Here is a 14,184-nt window from a genome sequence, read left to right on the forward strand (position 1 = left end):
AACATTGTCAAACCTCGCGCTCCGTCAAAACTGCACCAAGTCCGACGCGCGCGGTTTTGAAACTGCCCCCGTGGGTCCCGATGAGGCTGAGGACCTTATGCATCCCGCTCTAGATCTTCAGAGCCCCAGGCAGCGATTTCGTATGCGTCTTCATGTCCGTTCCACTTCCGGCTTAACATGTCTCGTGTCAAGGTTCTTCTAAACATTTTGGCTGCGAACACCGTCTTTGCCCCATGATGCCGATCAGGAATCGAGTTGCAGAAGCGACGGTTTGAAAACGTTGCCAATCTCAGAAACTGCCACTGCTAATCGACCTGGTCTGTGACCACTGACCGACCCGATTCTTGACCTCTGTCCAAACTCTATAACTGCCCGAGTGCCCCAAGTTTCGAGGCTTCAACCGCATCTGTTCAATCGGCATCTGTCTTTTGTTTTTTAGCAGCCTTGTAATACTCTCTTTTACTTCCCACTGGTTTGGGCTGCACTACATTCACTTAATCAACTTTACCAACATTGCTGAGCAATTACTTTTTTACCGACACACCGTGTAATACTTTCTTTTCAGAGCCAGCCTCGATCACGACGAACAGACATCCCTAGTGGACACGAATCAACGACTTCTTCTACGCCAAGTACTCCAATCAGCAACATCATCATCAACATACTATCAGCTCAGCAACACGACGATTACAACATGCTTCACCACCAGCCCCAGATTCTCTCCCCTCTTCCTGAGATGAACTCTCAGTCCCCTGACCCTTCCAGCCTCCGCGCTCGGAAGATGTCAGCCGGTGGTAACAGGTCTTGGTCCGAAGAAGAGGTATGTCGACCAGTTGCACTCATCACCATCCACCATATGCTTACACTATGTAGGAGAACTACCTTCTTCAGACCCGCATGCAAAAGATGCCTTACAAGCACATTGCTGCTCACCTCAAGAAGACCGAGCTTGCATGCCGCCTGCACTACCACCAGCTTTCGCACGGTAGCCACCGCCGCAAGCGCAACAACTCGGTCTCTTCCAACGCTTCTTGCAGCTCTTCCGGTACTGCTCCGGTCTACTCCATGGCCATGGATCAGGATGCCTACTCTCAATCTTCCCGCCACAGCTCACCCATGAGCTACACTGGCAGTCCCCATGTCCGCGCCAACTCCATCACCACCTCTCCCGGTCGCTCCCAGCACAAGATCCTCCTGCCTAAGCCCCGCACCCTTACTCCCCGTGGATCCCCGGAGCCTTACAACGGTCTCCGTATCAACACCGAAGTGGCCCACCAGCCCAAGATAGTTGACACTGACCGTCTCCGCTCCATCTACGAAGCGCGCCGCCAACAGTTCTGGGCTACCGTCGCTGCCGACTACGGTGCGGATGTTTCCCCCGCCCAGCTCGAGGAGATCTGGCGCAACGGTTCCAACGCTGTCCGCCCTCCTACTCCCGATGCCTCGCCCGATGGTAGCATCATGCACAACCCCATGTTCAAGCCCTCTCCCTTCCCGAGCTATATCTCGCCTGCCCACAGCGAGCCAGCCAAGCACTACAGCCCGATGAACCCCATGAACATTAGCGCCGTTTCAGCCCCAGAGCGCATGCCTTACGTTCTGCCCATGCCTGTCCCTTCCTCTGGCCGCCCAAGGGCTGGTACGTGGAGCTCTGCGCCCAGGGACAACATGCCCATCGCTAGCCTCCTCAACGACGATAGGAAATAAATGTCCATTATCTTTGCATTCCTGTACTCGTTAGATCACTTCCTGGGTCGTGGCATTAGACATGGAACGCGGTTATGGCATTGGCAAATGACTCTTTCTCCTCTTCTCTACTTTCGTTAATTCGCTATTCAATCAACCCTTTTCTTCATATTACTGTCTTAACGTCCTCGGTGGTATATGTCAAGAGCGGTATGGTTTGCATGGCATATGAGACACGTTTTGTTTCGGATCTTTACTCAGGCGTTCAGCATTTGGAATTTTGGTCTTGGCGCATAGCATCAACGGGTATCTGGGCGCTTCACTTTTTGAAGAGTTTTTGCCATTGTTCTACACGGTAGATGGTAGCGGTAGTCAATACAGAAGAATATCCACATTACTAGTCCACATCTTCAAGACACTTCATCATGGTATGGACTTTCAACGAGCATACCCTTGACGACCACATGTTCCTGACATTTCGCTTACGCCTGATATTTGCCTAATGCAGGTGTTTAAGCGAGCATGTCAAACAGGACTTCCTCTCCTTTACCTTTTGTGAACTTCCTCTTGTCCGTAGTATAATATCAAAGGTATGTTAAGACACTTCAGACTTGGACGTGAAGACACTCACACAGTCTGGAGTTTGACCACGGCATCAACGACAACGCGACCTTTTTCCACCTTCGCACACTCGAGCAAAGAACTCCTTGCGCACAATCAACCTCTTACTCACATTTACCCGCTGATGAGCTGATTCCTCGTCCAAATAACTAATCTGACAGCGGCAGCCTTGCTTCCAAGGCCCGCCCATAACAGCCAACGGTGCTAAAACCCCAAGGCACAGAACACCACATCACGGAACTTACCAAGCGAACGCGAACGCGCCTCTGAACCATCTGTCCTTTTTCAACCTAGCATACCGTTGTAATCGTCGGATGATTTCCTTCTTTACCGCTGCCGTTGTCGCTGCCGTACTGGTACCGGTGGGTGCGGTGAAGCCTGACTCGTCGCGTGTTTGGTAGGTGAAACGTTTGGGACCGCACTAGTTGGCTTTGCGCGGCACAACGGTTTGGTAACGGCGGGCGTGGGCGTCAGATGCACCTGTCAAGATCGTGTGTGCGTGTAGACGGCGATTTCGCTTTGACGCTGTTCGCACACGACATACTCGGAGTGCGAAACGGTAGAGTGGAAAGTTGACGTGGTGTTGGTGGGTTTTCGCACACGTAAGCAGGGGTGCATGCAATACACGCGTGTGTCGTCTTCGGCGATGTGCATATAGACAGCCTCGTCATAGACCGGAGTAGGACCATGAGAATTCCAAATCACAACCATCTTACTAAGAGACGCGACGGGTTTGCGAGAGAGAGAAAAAAATCGGCATCCCGTGTTCCTATTCTTGTTGCTGGTCTGACGCTCGACCCCATGTCAGCCCTGCGCATCTCCCGCCCATCCCGCGAACGTCATTTGACTCGCATCCCACCGATCCTAACGCACAACGCCACAGCCCGTCCATCCGTCCAACTAGACGGCATCCCAGCCATCTACATAGTACCAGTGCTCTGTTGCTAATTTCCCGATATTCATGCCTTGCTGCCTTACCCTTCCTCCATGATCCCTTTCCTGTGCCCCCCCCCCTGTAAACACGCCATCTCATCGACCAGAGATCCTCCCTCATCCCCACCACTCCCCCTAGCTTGGAACCAAACGAGTCAATTTCCATGTCCCCGGTCAGCGCATATGCCGAAGTCCTAATGCAGATCTACGCTCCGGCAAGTGTCAGGGATGTGCGTTGGATTCCGGTCCAGTGGAGTCGGTCAGGGTCGCATTGGCGGTATTCATGCGAACTGGGTTTGAGACCTGGTGGGGATCTGTGAGCGCCTTAGTTTCGAGGCGCATAACTGTGGCGTGTGAGCGATGGATGCGCGCGATGGATTCGCATGCCTTGTAGGGCTGATAGAATCTGTGTATGCATGGCTGAGGGGGAAGATGACGTCGCAGGCTGAAGCCGTGGGTTCGGTCATATCCGCGACATGCATGAGTGAGGGGTTCTGGAAGTGTGACCGAAGGTCTGGTGGTGCATAAGGCGATAGGAAAGCCTGCGTCGGTGTAGTCGCCTAATGCGTGTGTAACGCGTGACTCCCAAAGGATTGTGTCGGACCGTAGAGTCGTTGGGTCAGCTGACTCTCGTGACTGTATCAACGTAATCGTTGTGGCTATCTGGGGTGATGTTTGGCCGACAGTACTCCCGAGGGGACCACGGCTGCACTGTGCTTGCGGCCCTTCTTCATCAGGGGTTGGACTCTGCGACTGTCTCCCCCGCCCCTTCCTGACCAGCCTCGTTGTCCGGTTGCGACCCTCTTCTGTCTTCGGGATCTTGGTCGCCCTTTCCACCATTCTTTTGTTGCTCGCCACTTGATTCAATGTCATCTCTCAGCTCTGCCTCTTCTTGTGGGTTTTCTGTGCCCCTCGAGCTGTACTCTTGATCCATGCGATGCATCAACTCTTCGCCGGGTAGAAGAATGCTTCTGTCGATCGCCAAAGGTAGTCCACGATGTCTACCACGTAGCATAGCAGCCATTAAGACGACTTTGCTCAAGCTGGCAAAGTCGCCGCATAGACTGGTGTTCTTTCCCGGTACACCGAGGCTCAAGCCGACAGTGCCATATGCCGATGTGACTTCGAATAATATCGAAAAGATGCTGAATCCTGGTGATGCGTTCAGGATGTGACCTCGCTCAATTATACATATGAGAAAGAAGACAAAGAACTGGAACCAGATGTCGTAGGCGAGCTGCTTTTGCAAGTGTGATGCTACGCCAGCAGCACTGCTATCATTCTCTTCCAGACCGATCGATTTCTCCTCGTACGTGTTCGTCTTCCGCAGTACCAACGTCATGGGGTAGATCGAGATGTACATGATGACTAAATAAGCCACCAAGCATGCGGGCGCGAGCGAACTCATGTTGATGATGTATGCGCCGCTAGTACGTAGTCCACTGGCCATGAAGAGTCCGTCTACTACTCTAGCGCCAGTGGATAGAGCTTCAACATCTGGCATGCCGATGTTCAATATCTCGAAGCAAAGCCAGGCAGTGATATCGATACCGAGCTGAACAAGAAAGAGGTATACTGTCTCGCGCTTGGGGAAAAGGTATATGAAACATCGTCGTGGATGCTGTAGAAGGAATTGCATCGTGTTTCTGATGCGAGACTCTTTTGGCAGTATCTTCTTCAATACCCATATCGTGATGCGGAGTAAAATCGGAAACTGCGTCTGACCAGCGAAGGCCAAACATGCGGCCACAAGCAAAACATATGCATTGCCGCTGAAGGGAACGAAGTTAGCGTTGAGTACGTTGAGTCCACCGTTCGAGAATTCCGTCACCGTCGCAAAGTATGCCCACCATCCTGGGTTGATGGCACCTGGCTGCTCTTGATACAATGTGCTTTTGGTATCGTTGCGATATGCGTACGGTATCAGGAAAGTGATACCAAGCAGGTACCAGAAGATCTGATAGCCCACCAGGATGAGCAACAGAGCTTGGAGTGCGCGATACTCCACACCCCCAAGTTCCATGCGATCTTGCTCACTGAGCTCGCGGAATCGACCCTTGGAGTCGAGATGCGGCTTGAAGGAGACGTAGTCGTGTTTCTCGGGTTTCAACTCTGTCGAAAAGCGATCCAGTATGCGGCTGAAGAAGTTGCGTGCGGACTTGATTTCCCAGGGTGTTGGTATGAAGCCAAATCCGGTCTCGTAATGATATGTGCGTCTTCTAGACTTTGGATACATCTTTGCTTGCGGCGGCTCCTCGTTTTCTTCTTGTACTTTCTTTGCTGCCTGGTTTTGTTTTCCGTTCGATCGCTGACGCAGGCTTCCGGTACTGCTGCTGCTTTCTGCTTGATCCGAATGACTGTTCCCGATATCTTGCACGAGTCTTTGCATCGTGTGCGAATGTTTGACGACATCTGCCATCTTCTTCCGGAACAGTGCTCTTCTGATGAGTACCACTGCTGTCGATACAAATGGTATGTTGCCAATCATTAGCAGCACGGCAAAGGTCGCTTGCTGGAAGCCGGAGAGATCTCCGAGGTCTACCGAATTGAGCCCTGCATCGATTAGTATTCGGCTCACACCAGCCCAGAGAGCGAGGAAGACCCTTACCTGTAGTTGTCATAGCACTGGTGCACAAGAACAGCGCGTCGGTGTACGTCACATGCGCATCTCCATACTCTTTGGGCCCATCAGCAAGACCCTGCCCGTAAACAACAACCGATGAGATCGCGATGACGACGATGAAATACAGCATATGCGCGCGATAAAAGTTCAGCTTCAACACCTCCTCTTTCAAATACTTCAAAAAGTCATCTTTGGCCTGACGCGGGTTGCGCAGCTCCTCAATCGGGTCGTGCATCGCGTCGTTGTCGTCGAGCGGCAACCACGACGAGCTCATTCCGGCTGCAGTCGCAATGTATATACTTTGCGGTATTTGTCCAAGACGCGTACCAAGAGAAGCGCGGATCAACGTGGCAGATCTGGATAGCGCAACCTTGTCAGAAGTAGGCTGTGTTTAGCTGCGCTGCCCAGGCATTTTCGCGAGGGATGATGTCACTGACCGTCAAGCACGAACCTTATCGCGCGTGGGGAACGACGCATCATCGTGGACGCGACAACATTGATCTTCAGGTCCGCGGCGTTCTCAATTGGCTTGCTGTACTGAACGGTGAGTCGTTGGCAGATTGTAAGTTGTTTCCGTGCCGGTCCGGAGATGTTGTGATGAGAGCCTGGATTTGTCGTGCGATGAGGTCCGTCCCTGGCATATTACTAGGATCATCCATAGCGAACTACGTCTGACGGCCGTATATGTGCGCTGTCACCGCCCCCTACGTTGCATTCTGTATTCCTTGTTGTGATCTCGAAGTGCTCGATGAGGAAAATCCAATCATACGTTGGAACGCGGTATATGGAAGGACAGGTCATGATGTTGAATTGGAATTGACCGAGACAAACGTACCTACTAAATCAGTGAAAGAACTGTTTACGCAAATGCGTAAACTAGCTCGGCACCACACTGCGCAAAACACCATACTGGAGCTCTACCACCACGCCAATACCCTCCTACTCTGAGCACATAACAACTTTACCCTCCTCAAACACCACACCCTTCTCCCTCATCTCCTTCTCTTGCTCCTTACCAATCACCCTCCCCTCCCCATCAACCCTCTCAAACACCACCCCCACGCGACTCAACTTGAGATGACTCCACATCCTCGCCGACTCACTCCAACCCCCCAACGCCCCAAAACACGCACTAATCCCCACAATCTGCTCTCCACCCACCGCCTTCCTCACAAACCAATCGCGCATATCCGGCTCCCCAAAGTAGCCAACCCGACCACTCTGCGTAACCAGTTTGAGAGCGCGGTACTGCTGCTCGACGTGGACTTCAGTGATGATTTCTTGGTTCAGCGGGAAAGTGACGGTGTTTTGTTGTTGGTAAGGGTGTGGACCGCCGCCTGTCTTTTGCAGATCTTCCCATGCGGCTTTGAGGGATTCTCGGAGAGGCTCAGTCATGTCGTGCGCCCATTTGGGGGATTGACATAGGACGGGTCCGCGAGAGCCGACGCTGCGGCCGCGATTACCCCACATGTCATGAGGGCCGGGGTTCATGCCGACGATGTCAATACCGGTGTGGAGTTGGTAGGACGGTGACGACGTGTTGGTTGCAGGAAGAGAGCTGGGTAGAGCAGTCGTTGCGGGTGTTGCGCTGGTCGATTGCATGGAGATACTCGTTGCAACGGGCTGAAAGCATTCAATACCTGTGTTTTTCTTGCTCCACATGAACACATCGTTGGGCATCATATCCTCGGGGAGTTCGTATGGTATGGGGTGAATGGGAGTGGGGAAGGACTCGAAATGGATCGTAGGATGCGCCCAGACTGAAGCCTGTTGAGGATACCTTTGACCAATACGGTCGTAGGGTAGCGATGATCCAAGCTTTCCCCATGTCATCTGCTGAACGGATGTGTATCGCGGCTGAGCGAGTGGTGCTGAGTCCGGTCTGCATGCTTGAAGAAGACCGAGACGTGAGATAGCTCCATTCTTGCAATGAGGTCAGTAGATGCCTGTAGAGTAGCGCAGACGGCTGCAGCATTTGGCAACTCACCGAAGCAATTTGTCCCGTCATTCCTACTAAATGCATGCCATCCAGCACTTGGAACGGCCTCCGCACACCAGCGTAACTCTGGTGCAAGCCTTTTTCTCTCCCACTATTCAGTGTCACCTACTTCTAATTAGTATAGTTTTCTTCGGAGATGGTGAGCCCAGCGTACAGAGATACCGCTGATCATAGCAGTTTTGGATGGCCAAGGATCCTCAGGCTTCCCATGAGGCCCGGTCTGATTCACAATATCTTCGATACAGCAGACGATCTCCTTGATCCACTCCCCACGATCAAGATGAAACGGAAGTCCAGTAAATCCATCAGAGCTGCCAAAAAGTCTTTTTTGGTCACCCAGGGTGACGGAAATTCCCACTAAGTAGTCGTGGGAGTTGTTAATCTGGCGCCAGTAGGTGTCCAAAACGCAAGCACGATGAGTGATCTCATTCCAAGAGTGAATAAACTGTGCCGACACGGTCTCGGTCTGAGCTGGCGGGGGATACATGGTCATGGGCATGTGCAAGCATACGGAGCTGTCTAGAATCGCCTTTGCTTCCTCTGAGTCTGCCGGCTCAGCGGGCTCGACCGGCCCAGTTGCTTTCTTGTAGAGCGAGGCTACTGGCTGGCAGCAGCCCCAGATCCGGCGTCGATTTGCTATGTGCATGAGGGGTCCCTGGATGCCGAACCTGGGACGAGTCGATGCATCCACCCAGAGAAAAAGACCTTTATAGTCGAGCGCATCGGTGGTCGCAGTCTCCACGAAGTAACGCAACTCGTAGAACCATGGCAATACACGCATGCGTACCATATGTTTCCAGAATGCGGCTTCGCGAGTAACGCTGTTGACGTGATACGAAGCTTGCATGAGCGAAAGCATGTCTTTGGAGTCAACATATCCAAGGATTTCGAGAAGCAAGTCGTACGGGAGGACTTCAATTGGATCCCTTCGCACCTTGTGCGCTAGATCTGCCAACTGCGGACTCCCACCGAAAATGTTGGCGGGTAGGATGTCTTGTATACTTTCTTGGAGAGCAGGTCGGGGGGAAGGATCGCACACTTCATACTCCGATCCCGCTCCATTATGCCAAAATTGCTCGTTGCCCGAAAAGACCTGATAGTCCACATCCAAAACTGGTCTTTCGCTTGCAAGAAGAGCGCTAAACGTTCTCAACATCACATGCTTATTAATATCTCTGCTCTCAAGTCCTATGCTCTTTGCGAGAATGTCGAAGCATGCCTCGTGGAATGGAAAAGCTTGTTGTTCGTCCCCACTCGCGTAGCTCGTGATGTTCAAAGAACCTTCGCCCGGATCATTGGGATCTCTTCCAGGCCCTTCGATATCTAGAGAGCCATAGTCGTAGTAGCGGCCTCTACCGGATATGTAGGCTTTCCGCTCGGGATTGAGTGCCAGTGCGCGGACCCGATTAATCCATTTGACGTCGTCGAGTCCGATGAGTCTAGGATCAAAACTGTTGTCCTCAGTGTTCTCGGTGCTGGCATAATTGTCAAGACCCCACTCTTCGCTAATGTCCAACTCGGGATCTTGCGACCAGCTTCCATCATCGACTTCTTCCACAGGCTCAGGCTCGGGGGTACGGGGTCGAAGAGCGACGTCAAGAATCTCGGATGATCTCGTAAGTAAGTCGGAGTCGTTGCTATCAATCGATTGTGTGCCTTCAGAAGAAGAATCCGAGGAATATTCGTAATCCGGATCTGCATCGTCTTCCTCCTGTTCTTGCTGTTCGATGCGTTGGTTCTCAACGACCTCCGGGTCGATCGCGTCCTCCATCTCTTCGTCCTCATCGTCACTGTAGACAATCCCGCGTCCCACCTTCTTCCCAGTACGTCTCCCCATTCTTATATCCATTGCGCGATCTCGCTTGCGCAAAGACTTGCCATTTCTCGATCCAATCCTGATGGCGCCAATGTTCATGCAGATAGAGCATAAGATGCAGTAACAATCGAAGGAGCCCATGATGAATGATCAAAGATGAATAAAACACAAGCTGGTATCAGAACAAAAGGTTGGAACTCGCGATTCTATGAGAAGAAGCTTGTGGAGTATCTAGGGCGGCACGGCGGGATTATGGGGTCTTCGGATTAGGCGTGCACCCTTGGTGCAACGCCACCAACCCCACTTTGTCCAAAAACGTGGCTGCAGCCTTGCCATCCCCGGACATGATCTAGGCATCCCAAGGCAACACCGCTCAAGCTGCATCATTCACAAACTAGTTCATTGCGCAAGCCAACATGGATTAGTGCTTCCCAGAAATGCATTCGATGCCACAAACCATCCAATCACAACCCGTTACCAGGCTAGAGACACGGGATAAAATGAAGGCCGCAATGGGGTAATTCTATGATGGGATGCAGGTTGAAAAGCATCCGCCGCCGCAGCGTTTCTTGGATTCTTTCAATTCGAGAGCTCTATAGATAGGATCGTGAGCCTTGACCCATGACAACAAAAAGAAAGAAGATACCAGATTATGGTGGTAGGTATCGATAGCGGAGCCAACGAGAGCTCGGAAAAAGAACTCACGATTGTGCATCATGGAACTCATCGTCCTCCTGAGTCTCACTATCGGTCCTCCGCAGGAGATCGTCCTTTCGTGGCTCTGGTTCAGGGTTGGAATTAAGGAGTTTGCTGGGAGGCAGTTCCTTGGCGAAGGCCTCACGGTTCTCGGGTGAGATCGCACTAGGTTGCGAATAGGGCTTTTCGAGAGGTGGCATAGGTGGGTTGCTAGGATTGCTGGGGATGCTGCTGTTTTTGAAGGGCGGGGCATGAGTCGATGTTCCGTCGAAGTTGCTGGGAAGACCTACGCTCTGCTGTTCGTGTTGTGTCACTGGTTGCGACTGCACGCTTGTAGGCTCGGACGGTGCTGGCTGCAACGTTTCCGTAGACTGTGCCGACTGTCCAGCGGGCACTTGTTCCGCTGGTTGTACAGCTCCTTGTGCCTGTGGTAGATGCGCTTCACTCGCTCGCGATGGGATGTTGAATTGTTTGTCTGGCTTCTGACCCGGGAGGATCGCGTAGATCTGCAGGATCTGCTTGACGACCTCGTCAGGCGTCTTGCCATCACTACATCCTGTTAGCACGAGACGCATACAGAGGGTTTGCGGGGTACTGACATCTTTGCATTGATGATCCAGTCGAGGTCTTCTTCGCCCTCTTCGCTGCCGCCACTGCCGCCCTTTACGCGTCTGAAGAGCTGTGGGTGCCAGTCCACACCTTCGCTGTTTCTTTTCGCAGCTTCCTGCCTTTGCATGTCTTCAATCTTAGCCTTGGCATCGGTTGCGACGTCCTGGTCTCTCCGCTTCACAGCCTCGGTCACATCGTGCCAGAGCTTTTGCGATTCTCGGTCGTTTTGTTCCTCGAGAGGCCGGGCCGACGGTGGGGTATGTTTGGTATGTGCTGCATCAAACAGAAGCTCCTTTTTGCCAGTCTACAAATGGTCAGTACATGTTCTGACCTTGCAAGAGTGGGAACCTTACTGTCAGATCCTTGATGTACATCTCCTCGTTCCACTGACCCGAGAGCTCGTAGAGGTTCTTGCCGCTGGAGTCTTTGATGTAGCCACCGATAGCGTTGTAGGACCCACTGAAGTAACCCTTGGTCTTGAATTCGAGATCGGCAGTGAGACTGGTCTCGGGGCAGCGAATGTATGCGTGGTCGCCAAGCTCGTACTTCATCGTCCCGAAGAGAATACCGCGCGCGTACATGTTGGGTTGAGTGACGAAACTACACGTCGTGAGCCTCAGGTTGTGGTGTTCATCTGCTCTACTTACAATCGCTCGCCGGTGTTCAGTAGCCGCAGAACTGCGATGCCCTCCATCATACTCGCCGCGGAGTTGCCGAGGAACTTGCTTCGAGGCTTGAGGGTGCCGTCTATGCGGATGTTGTGCTCGGGGGCCATGAAGAAGTAGCTCGACTTGGGCGGGTGGTGCGACGTCTGTTCGGAGATGTAGTAGCCCTTGGTGCCGTCCGGGTAGTCCCAGTAGCCTGTGAAGATTTCACCCAGGATGGGGTTGAGCGGCTTCTTGACTCCCCTAAGTCACATCAGTTGTTGCTTGTGGGCGCAAGAAGACGGCGGAGATGCATACGGGGGCTTGATGTGCCAACCACTCAGGTAGAACTTTGTCACTGCTACGAATCGCTGTACGGGGTCTTCTACCGTGGTTATAGGGAGAAGCGTCTCCGGATGTGCCATGAAGCTGCCTGATAGTCAGCCTATGCACCCGTCGCCAAGCCTGGATGTGCTACACACTTTGTTATGCGTTCCAGCATCGATCGCGGTTCGAGGATGAAGGTGGGAAGCGTGACGCGGCTCAAGTCGGCGCCGGGTCGCAGTTGGGATATGATATGGGAGAGCATGCTGCCCTGCTCGGAATCCATGACGGTCTCGTCCTCCTTGGTCGTCTCGTCGCCGCCCTCGTGTCGTCGTGTCTCGTCTATGGAAGACCCGCGGCTACCTAAACATTCAAACTTGCATCAGCTTCGGTACGGCCGGAATTCGGGATATGACGCACTGGTGAGCGACGACCGCCGGTGTTTGGAGACTATAGGTAGGTGCGGCATGGTGGATACAGGCCGCAGAGGGAGAGAAAGGGAAAAGTGGTGGAGGTGAGGCAGGCAGAAGCAGGCAGCGAAGTACCGGCAGAGGATGTCTTGGTGCTTCGGGTGCCGGCGAGGGTGAGCTTAGTCGCAGCAATGACGATGGGGGCTTCACAAAAACTAGCGACCCCGCGCGTTGGACCTGTTTAGCAGCAAACTGTAAACATCAACAACGTTCTACCGTGGAAGGGCGTGCAGTGAGGGGTCCAGGGCGCCAGGCGACACAACATGCAGTCTTTTGAGCATCCAGCTGACTGGCACTAATATAGCGATCGCCAGGCTGTGTTCTGCAAGCCTGCTGCCCCATGCCCCGCAGTCGGCACATGCCAAAGCGCCGCCATACATACCAAGTACAGTACGCGACACGCGCATGCGGCACGGCTCGGAGCACGACTATTCTTCCGAACACCCAGGACCTGCGATTCCAGGAACAGTGCCACCAGATACAGTGGGGGCCGGCCCGGATGTCGCGCGATGATAATCTTGAATGCTACGCGTCCGCATTCCGGGAGAACCGGGCGCGAGAAGGATTCATGGCGATGACGTCGCTATCAAGGGGTGCACATCGCCAAAGATCTGACAAGACACCTTAGATTCGATTACTATCAGACATTCATGACTGTCGTCTAGTCCAGCACACTCTCGCCGGCCTTGCTTGCATCCTTCGCGCCCTGGTCCTGAGTCCGCTGGACTTGCTCCTTGACCCGCTGGACCTGTGCATCGTCCTTGGCTATAACCGTCACTCCAACCTTCTCGTACTCCTTGTGGACCTCCTTCATTGCCGACGAATCGACCGCCCTTGTCGCATCGCCAACTACCCACGTTTTGAAGCCCTCCTTCTGTGCATCGATCGCAGTGTACTTGACACAGTAGTCGCCTGCGAGACCGACGACAAAGACGTCGGTGATTTCAGCCTTGCGCAGTGTCTCTGCAAGATCGCTCTTGGCCACAGATGGGCGCTTGAACGGATCCGCGAACGCAGAGTACATCTCCACGCGCTTGTCCTGGCCCTTCTCGACTATGTGGTCCACCTTGCTGACGTCCAGTTCTGGCAGCAGCTCTGAGCCTTTAGTGCCCTGCACGCAGTGGTCTGGCCATAGCCGTGTTTCCTGTGTCTCGTCTGGATTGTTCGGGTTCTTGATGGTGAAGGTGGATTCGAAAGGCTTGTTGTTCGGCGGAGAGTGGTTCGAGGCGAAGGAGACGTGGTCTTGGGGATGGAAGTCTTTCGTCGCGACTTTGAGAGCAAAGGGATATGTGAGGAACTCGTTGATGGTCGGGACGATGTCGCGTCCACCTGTTACTGCGAGCGCTCCGTTCTAAGCTTGTTAATTGGGAGGCAGCCGTGCAAATGGTGGGTGCTTACTGGCGGGCAGAAGTCTTCCTGTACGTCGACGATGACGAGCGCTGGTTTGAAAGACATGCTGGGTAAGTAACCAAAATTATCAAATCAGTGCGTCAGTGGATGAAGATGTCTAGAGTAGTCCCAAGGTTGAGAGCGGAGTATCGAAGGCTGTAAGGTAGAGCGGTCGTGCGCAGGACCGTCTTATAAATGATCACCAATGTCTAAGATCAAAGCAGCGTAGGTCATGATGCTGCAGGTGCATGGCGCAAGCCGTAGAAACGAGCCGTTGATAAATCAACGATCGCAGACCACGAGGCAGAAGCTTACCAGCAGCGTCACCAGCGTTCTGTGGCTTGCCTTACCTAATCACAGCGCCAAGCCGTCTG

General features: G+C 53.1%; 5 protein-coding genes across 5 annotated transcripts; 1 reads left to right on the plus strand and 4 right to left on the minus strand.

Moving 5' to 3' along the window:
• Positions 1 to 694: 694 nt before the first annotated feature.
• J4E86_001179 (uncharacterized protein) lies at positions 695 to 1,707 on the plus strand (the record flags this gene model as incomplete). Its single annotated transcript, XM_051441749.1, has 2 exons — positions 695 to 820; positions 874 to 1,707. 2 exons carry the CDS (start codon positions 695 to 697, stop codon positions 1,705 to 1,707), a joined length of 960 nt encoding a protein of 319 aa, XP_051307920.1.
• Positions 1,708 to 3,973: 2,266 nt separating this feature from the next.
• On the minus strand, positions 3,974 to 6,098 carry J4E86_001180 (uncharacterized protein; the record flags this gene model as incomplete). The annotated part of the gene is made up of 2 exons (XM_051441750.1): positions 3,974 to 5,793; positions 5,849 to 6,098. 2 exons carry the CDS (start codon positions 6,096 to 6,098, stop codon positions 3,974 to 3,976), a joined length of 2,070 nt encoding a protein of 689 aa, XP_051307921.1.
• A 704-nt stretch (positions 6,099 to 6,802) lies between these two features.
• Positions 6,803 to 9,819, minus strand: J4E86_001181 (uncharacterized protein; the record flags this gene model as incomplete). Its single annotated transcript, XM_051441751.1, has 2 exons — positions 6,803 to 7,720; positions 8,017 to 9,819. The coding sequence occupies 2 exons, from the start codon at positions 9,817 to 9,819 to the stop codon at positions 6,803 to 6,805; spliced, it is 2,721 nt and encodes a 906-aa protein (XP_051307922.1).
• Positions 9,820 to 10,379: 560 nt separating this feature from the next.
• J4E86_001182 (uncharacterized protein) lies at positions 10,380 to 12,420 on the minus strand (the record flags this gene model as incomplete). The annotated part of the gene is made up of 7 exons (XM_051441752.1): positions 10,380 to 10,923; positions 10,974 to 11,287; positions 11,337 to 11,583; positions 11,631 to 11,891; positions 11,946 to 12,056; positions 12,110 to 12,314; positions 12,372 to 12,420. 7 exons carry the CDS (start codon positions 12,418 to 12,420, stop codon positions 10,380 to 10,382), a joined length of 1,731 nt encoding a protein of 576 aa, XP_051307923.1.
• Positions 12,421 to 13,082: 662 nt separating this feature from the next.
• Positions 13,083 to 13,876, minus strand: J4E86_001183 (uncharacterized protein; the record flags this gene model as incomplete). Its single annotated transcript, XM_051441753.1, has 2 exons — positions 13,083 to 13,772; positions 13,820 to 13,876. 2 exons carry the CDS (start codon positions 13,874 to 13,876, stop codon positions 13,083 to 13,085), a joined length of 747 nt encoding a protein of 248 aa, XP_051307924.1.
• Positions 13,877 to 14,184: the final 308 nt, after the last annotated feature.

Source organism: Alternaria arbusti (assembly GCF_024043155.1).
Source record: "Alternaria arbusti strain BMP 1465 chromosome Unknown scaffold_1, whole genome shotgun sequence".
Classification (NCBI taxonomy): Eukaryota; Fungi; Ascomycota; class Dothideomycetes; order Pleosporales; family Pleosporaceae; genus Alternaria; species Alternaria arbusti.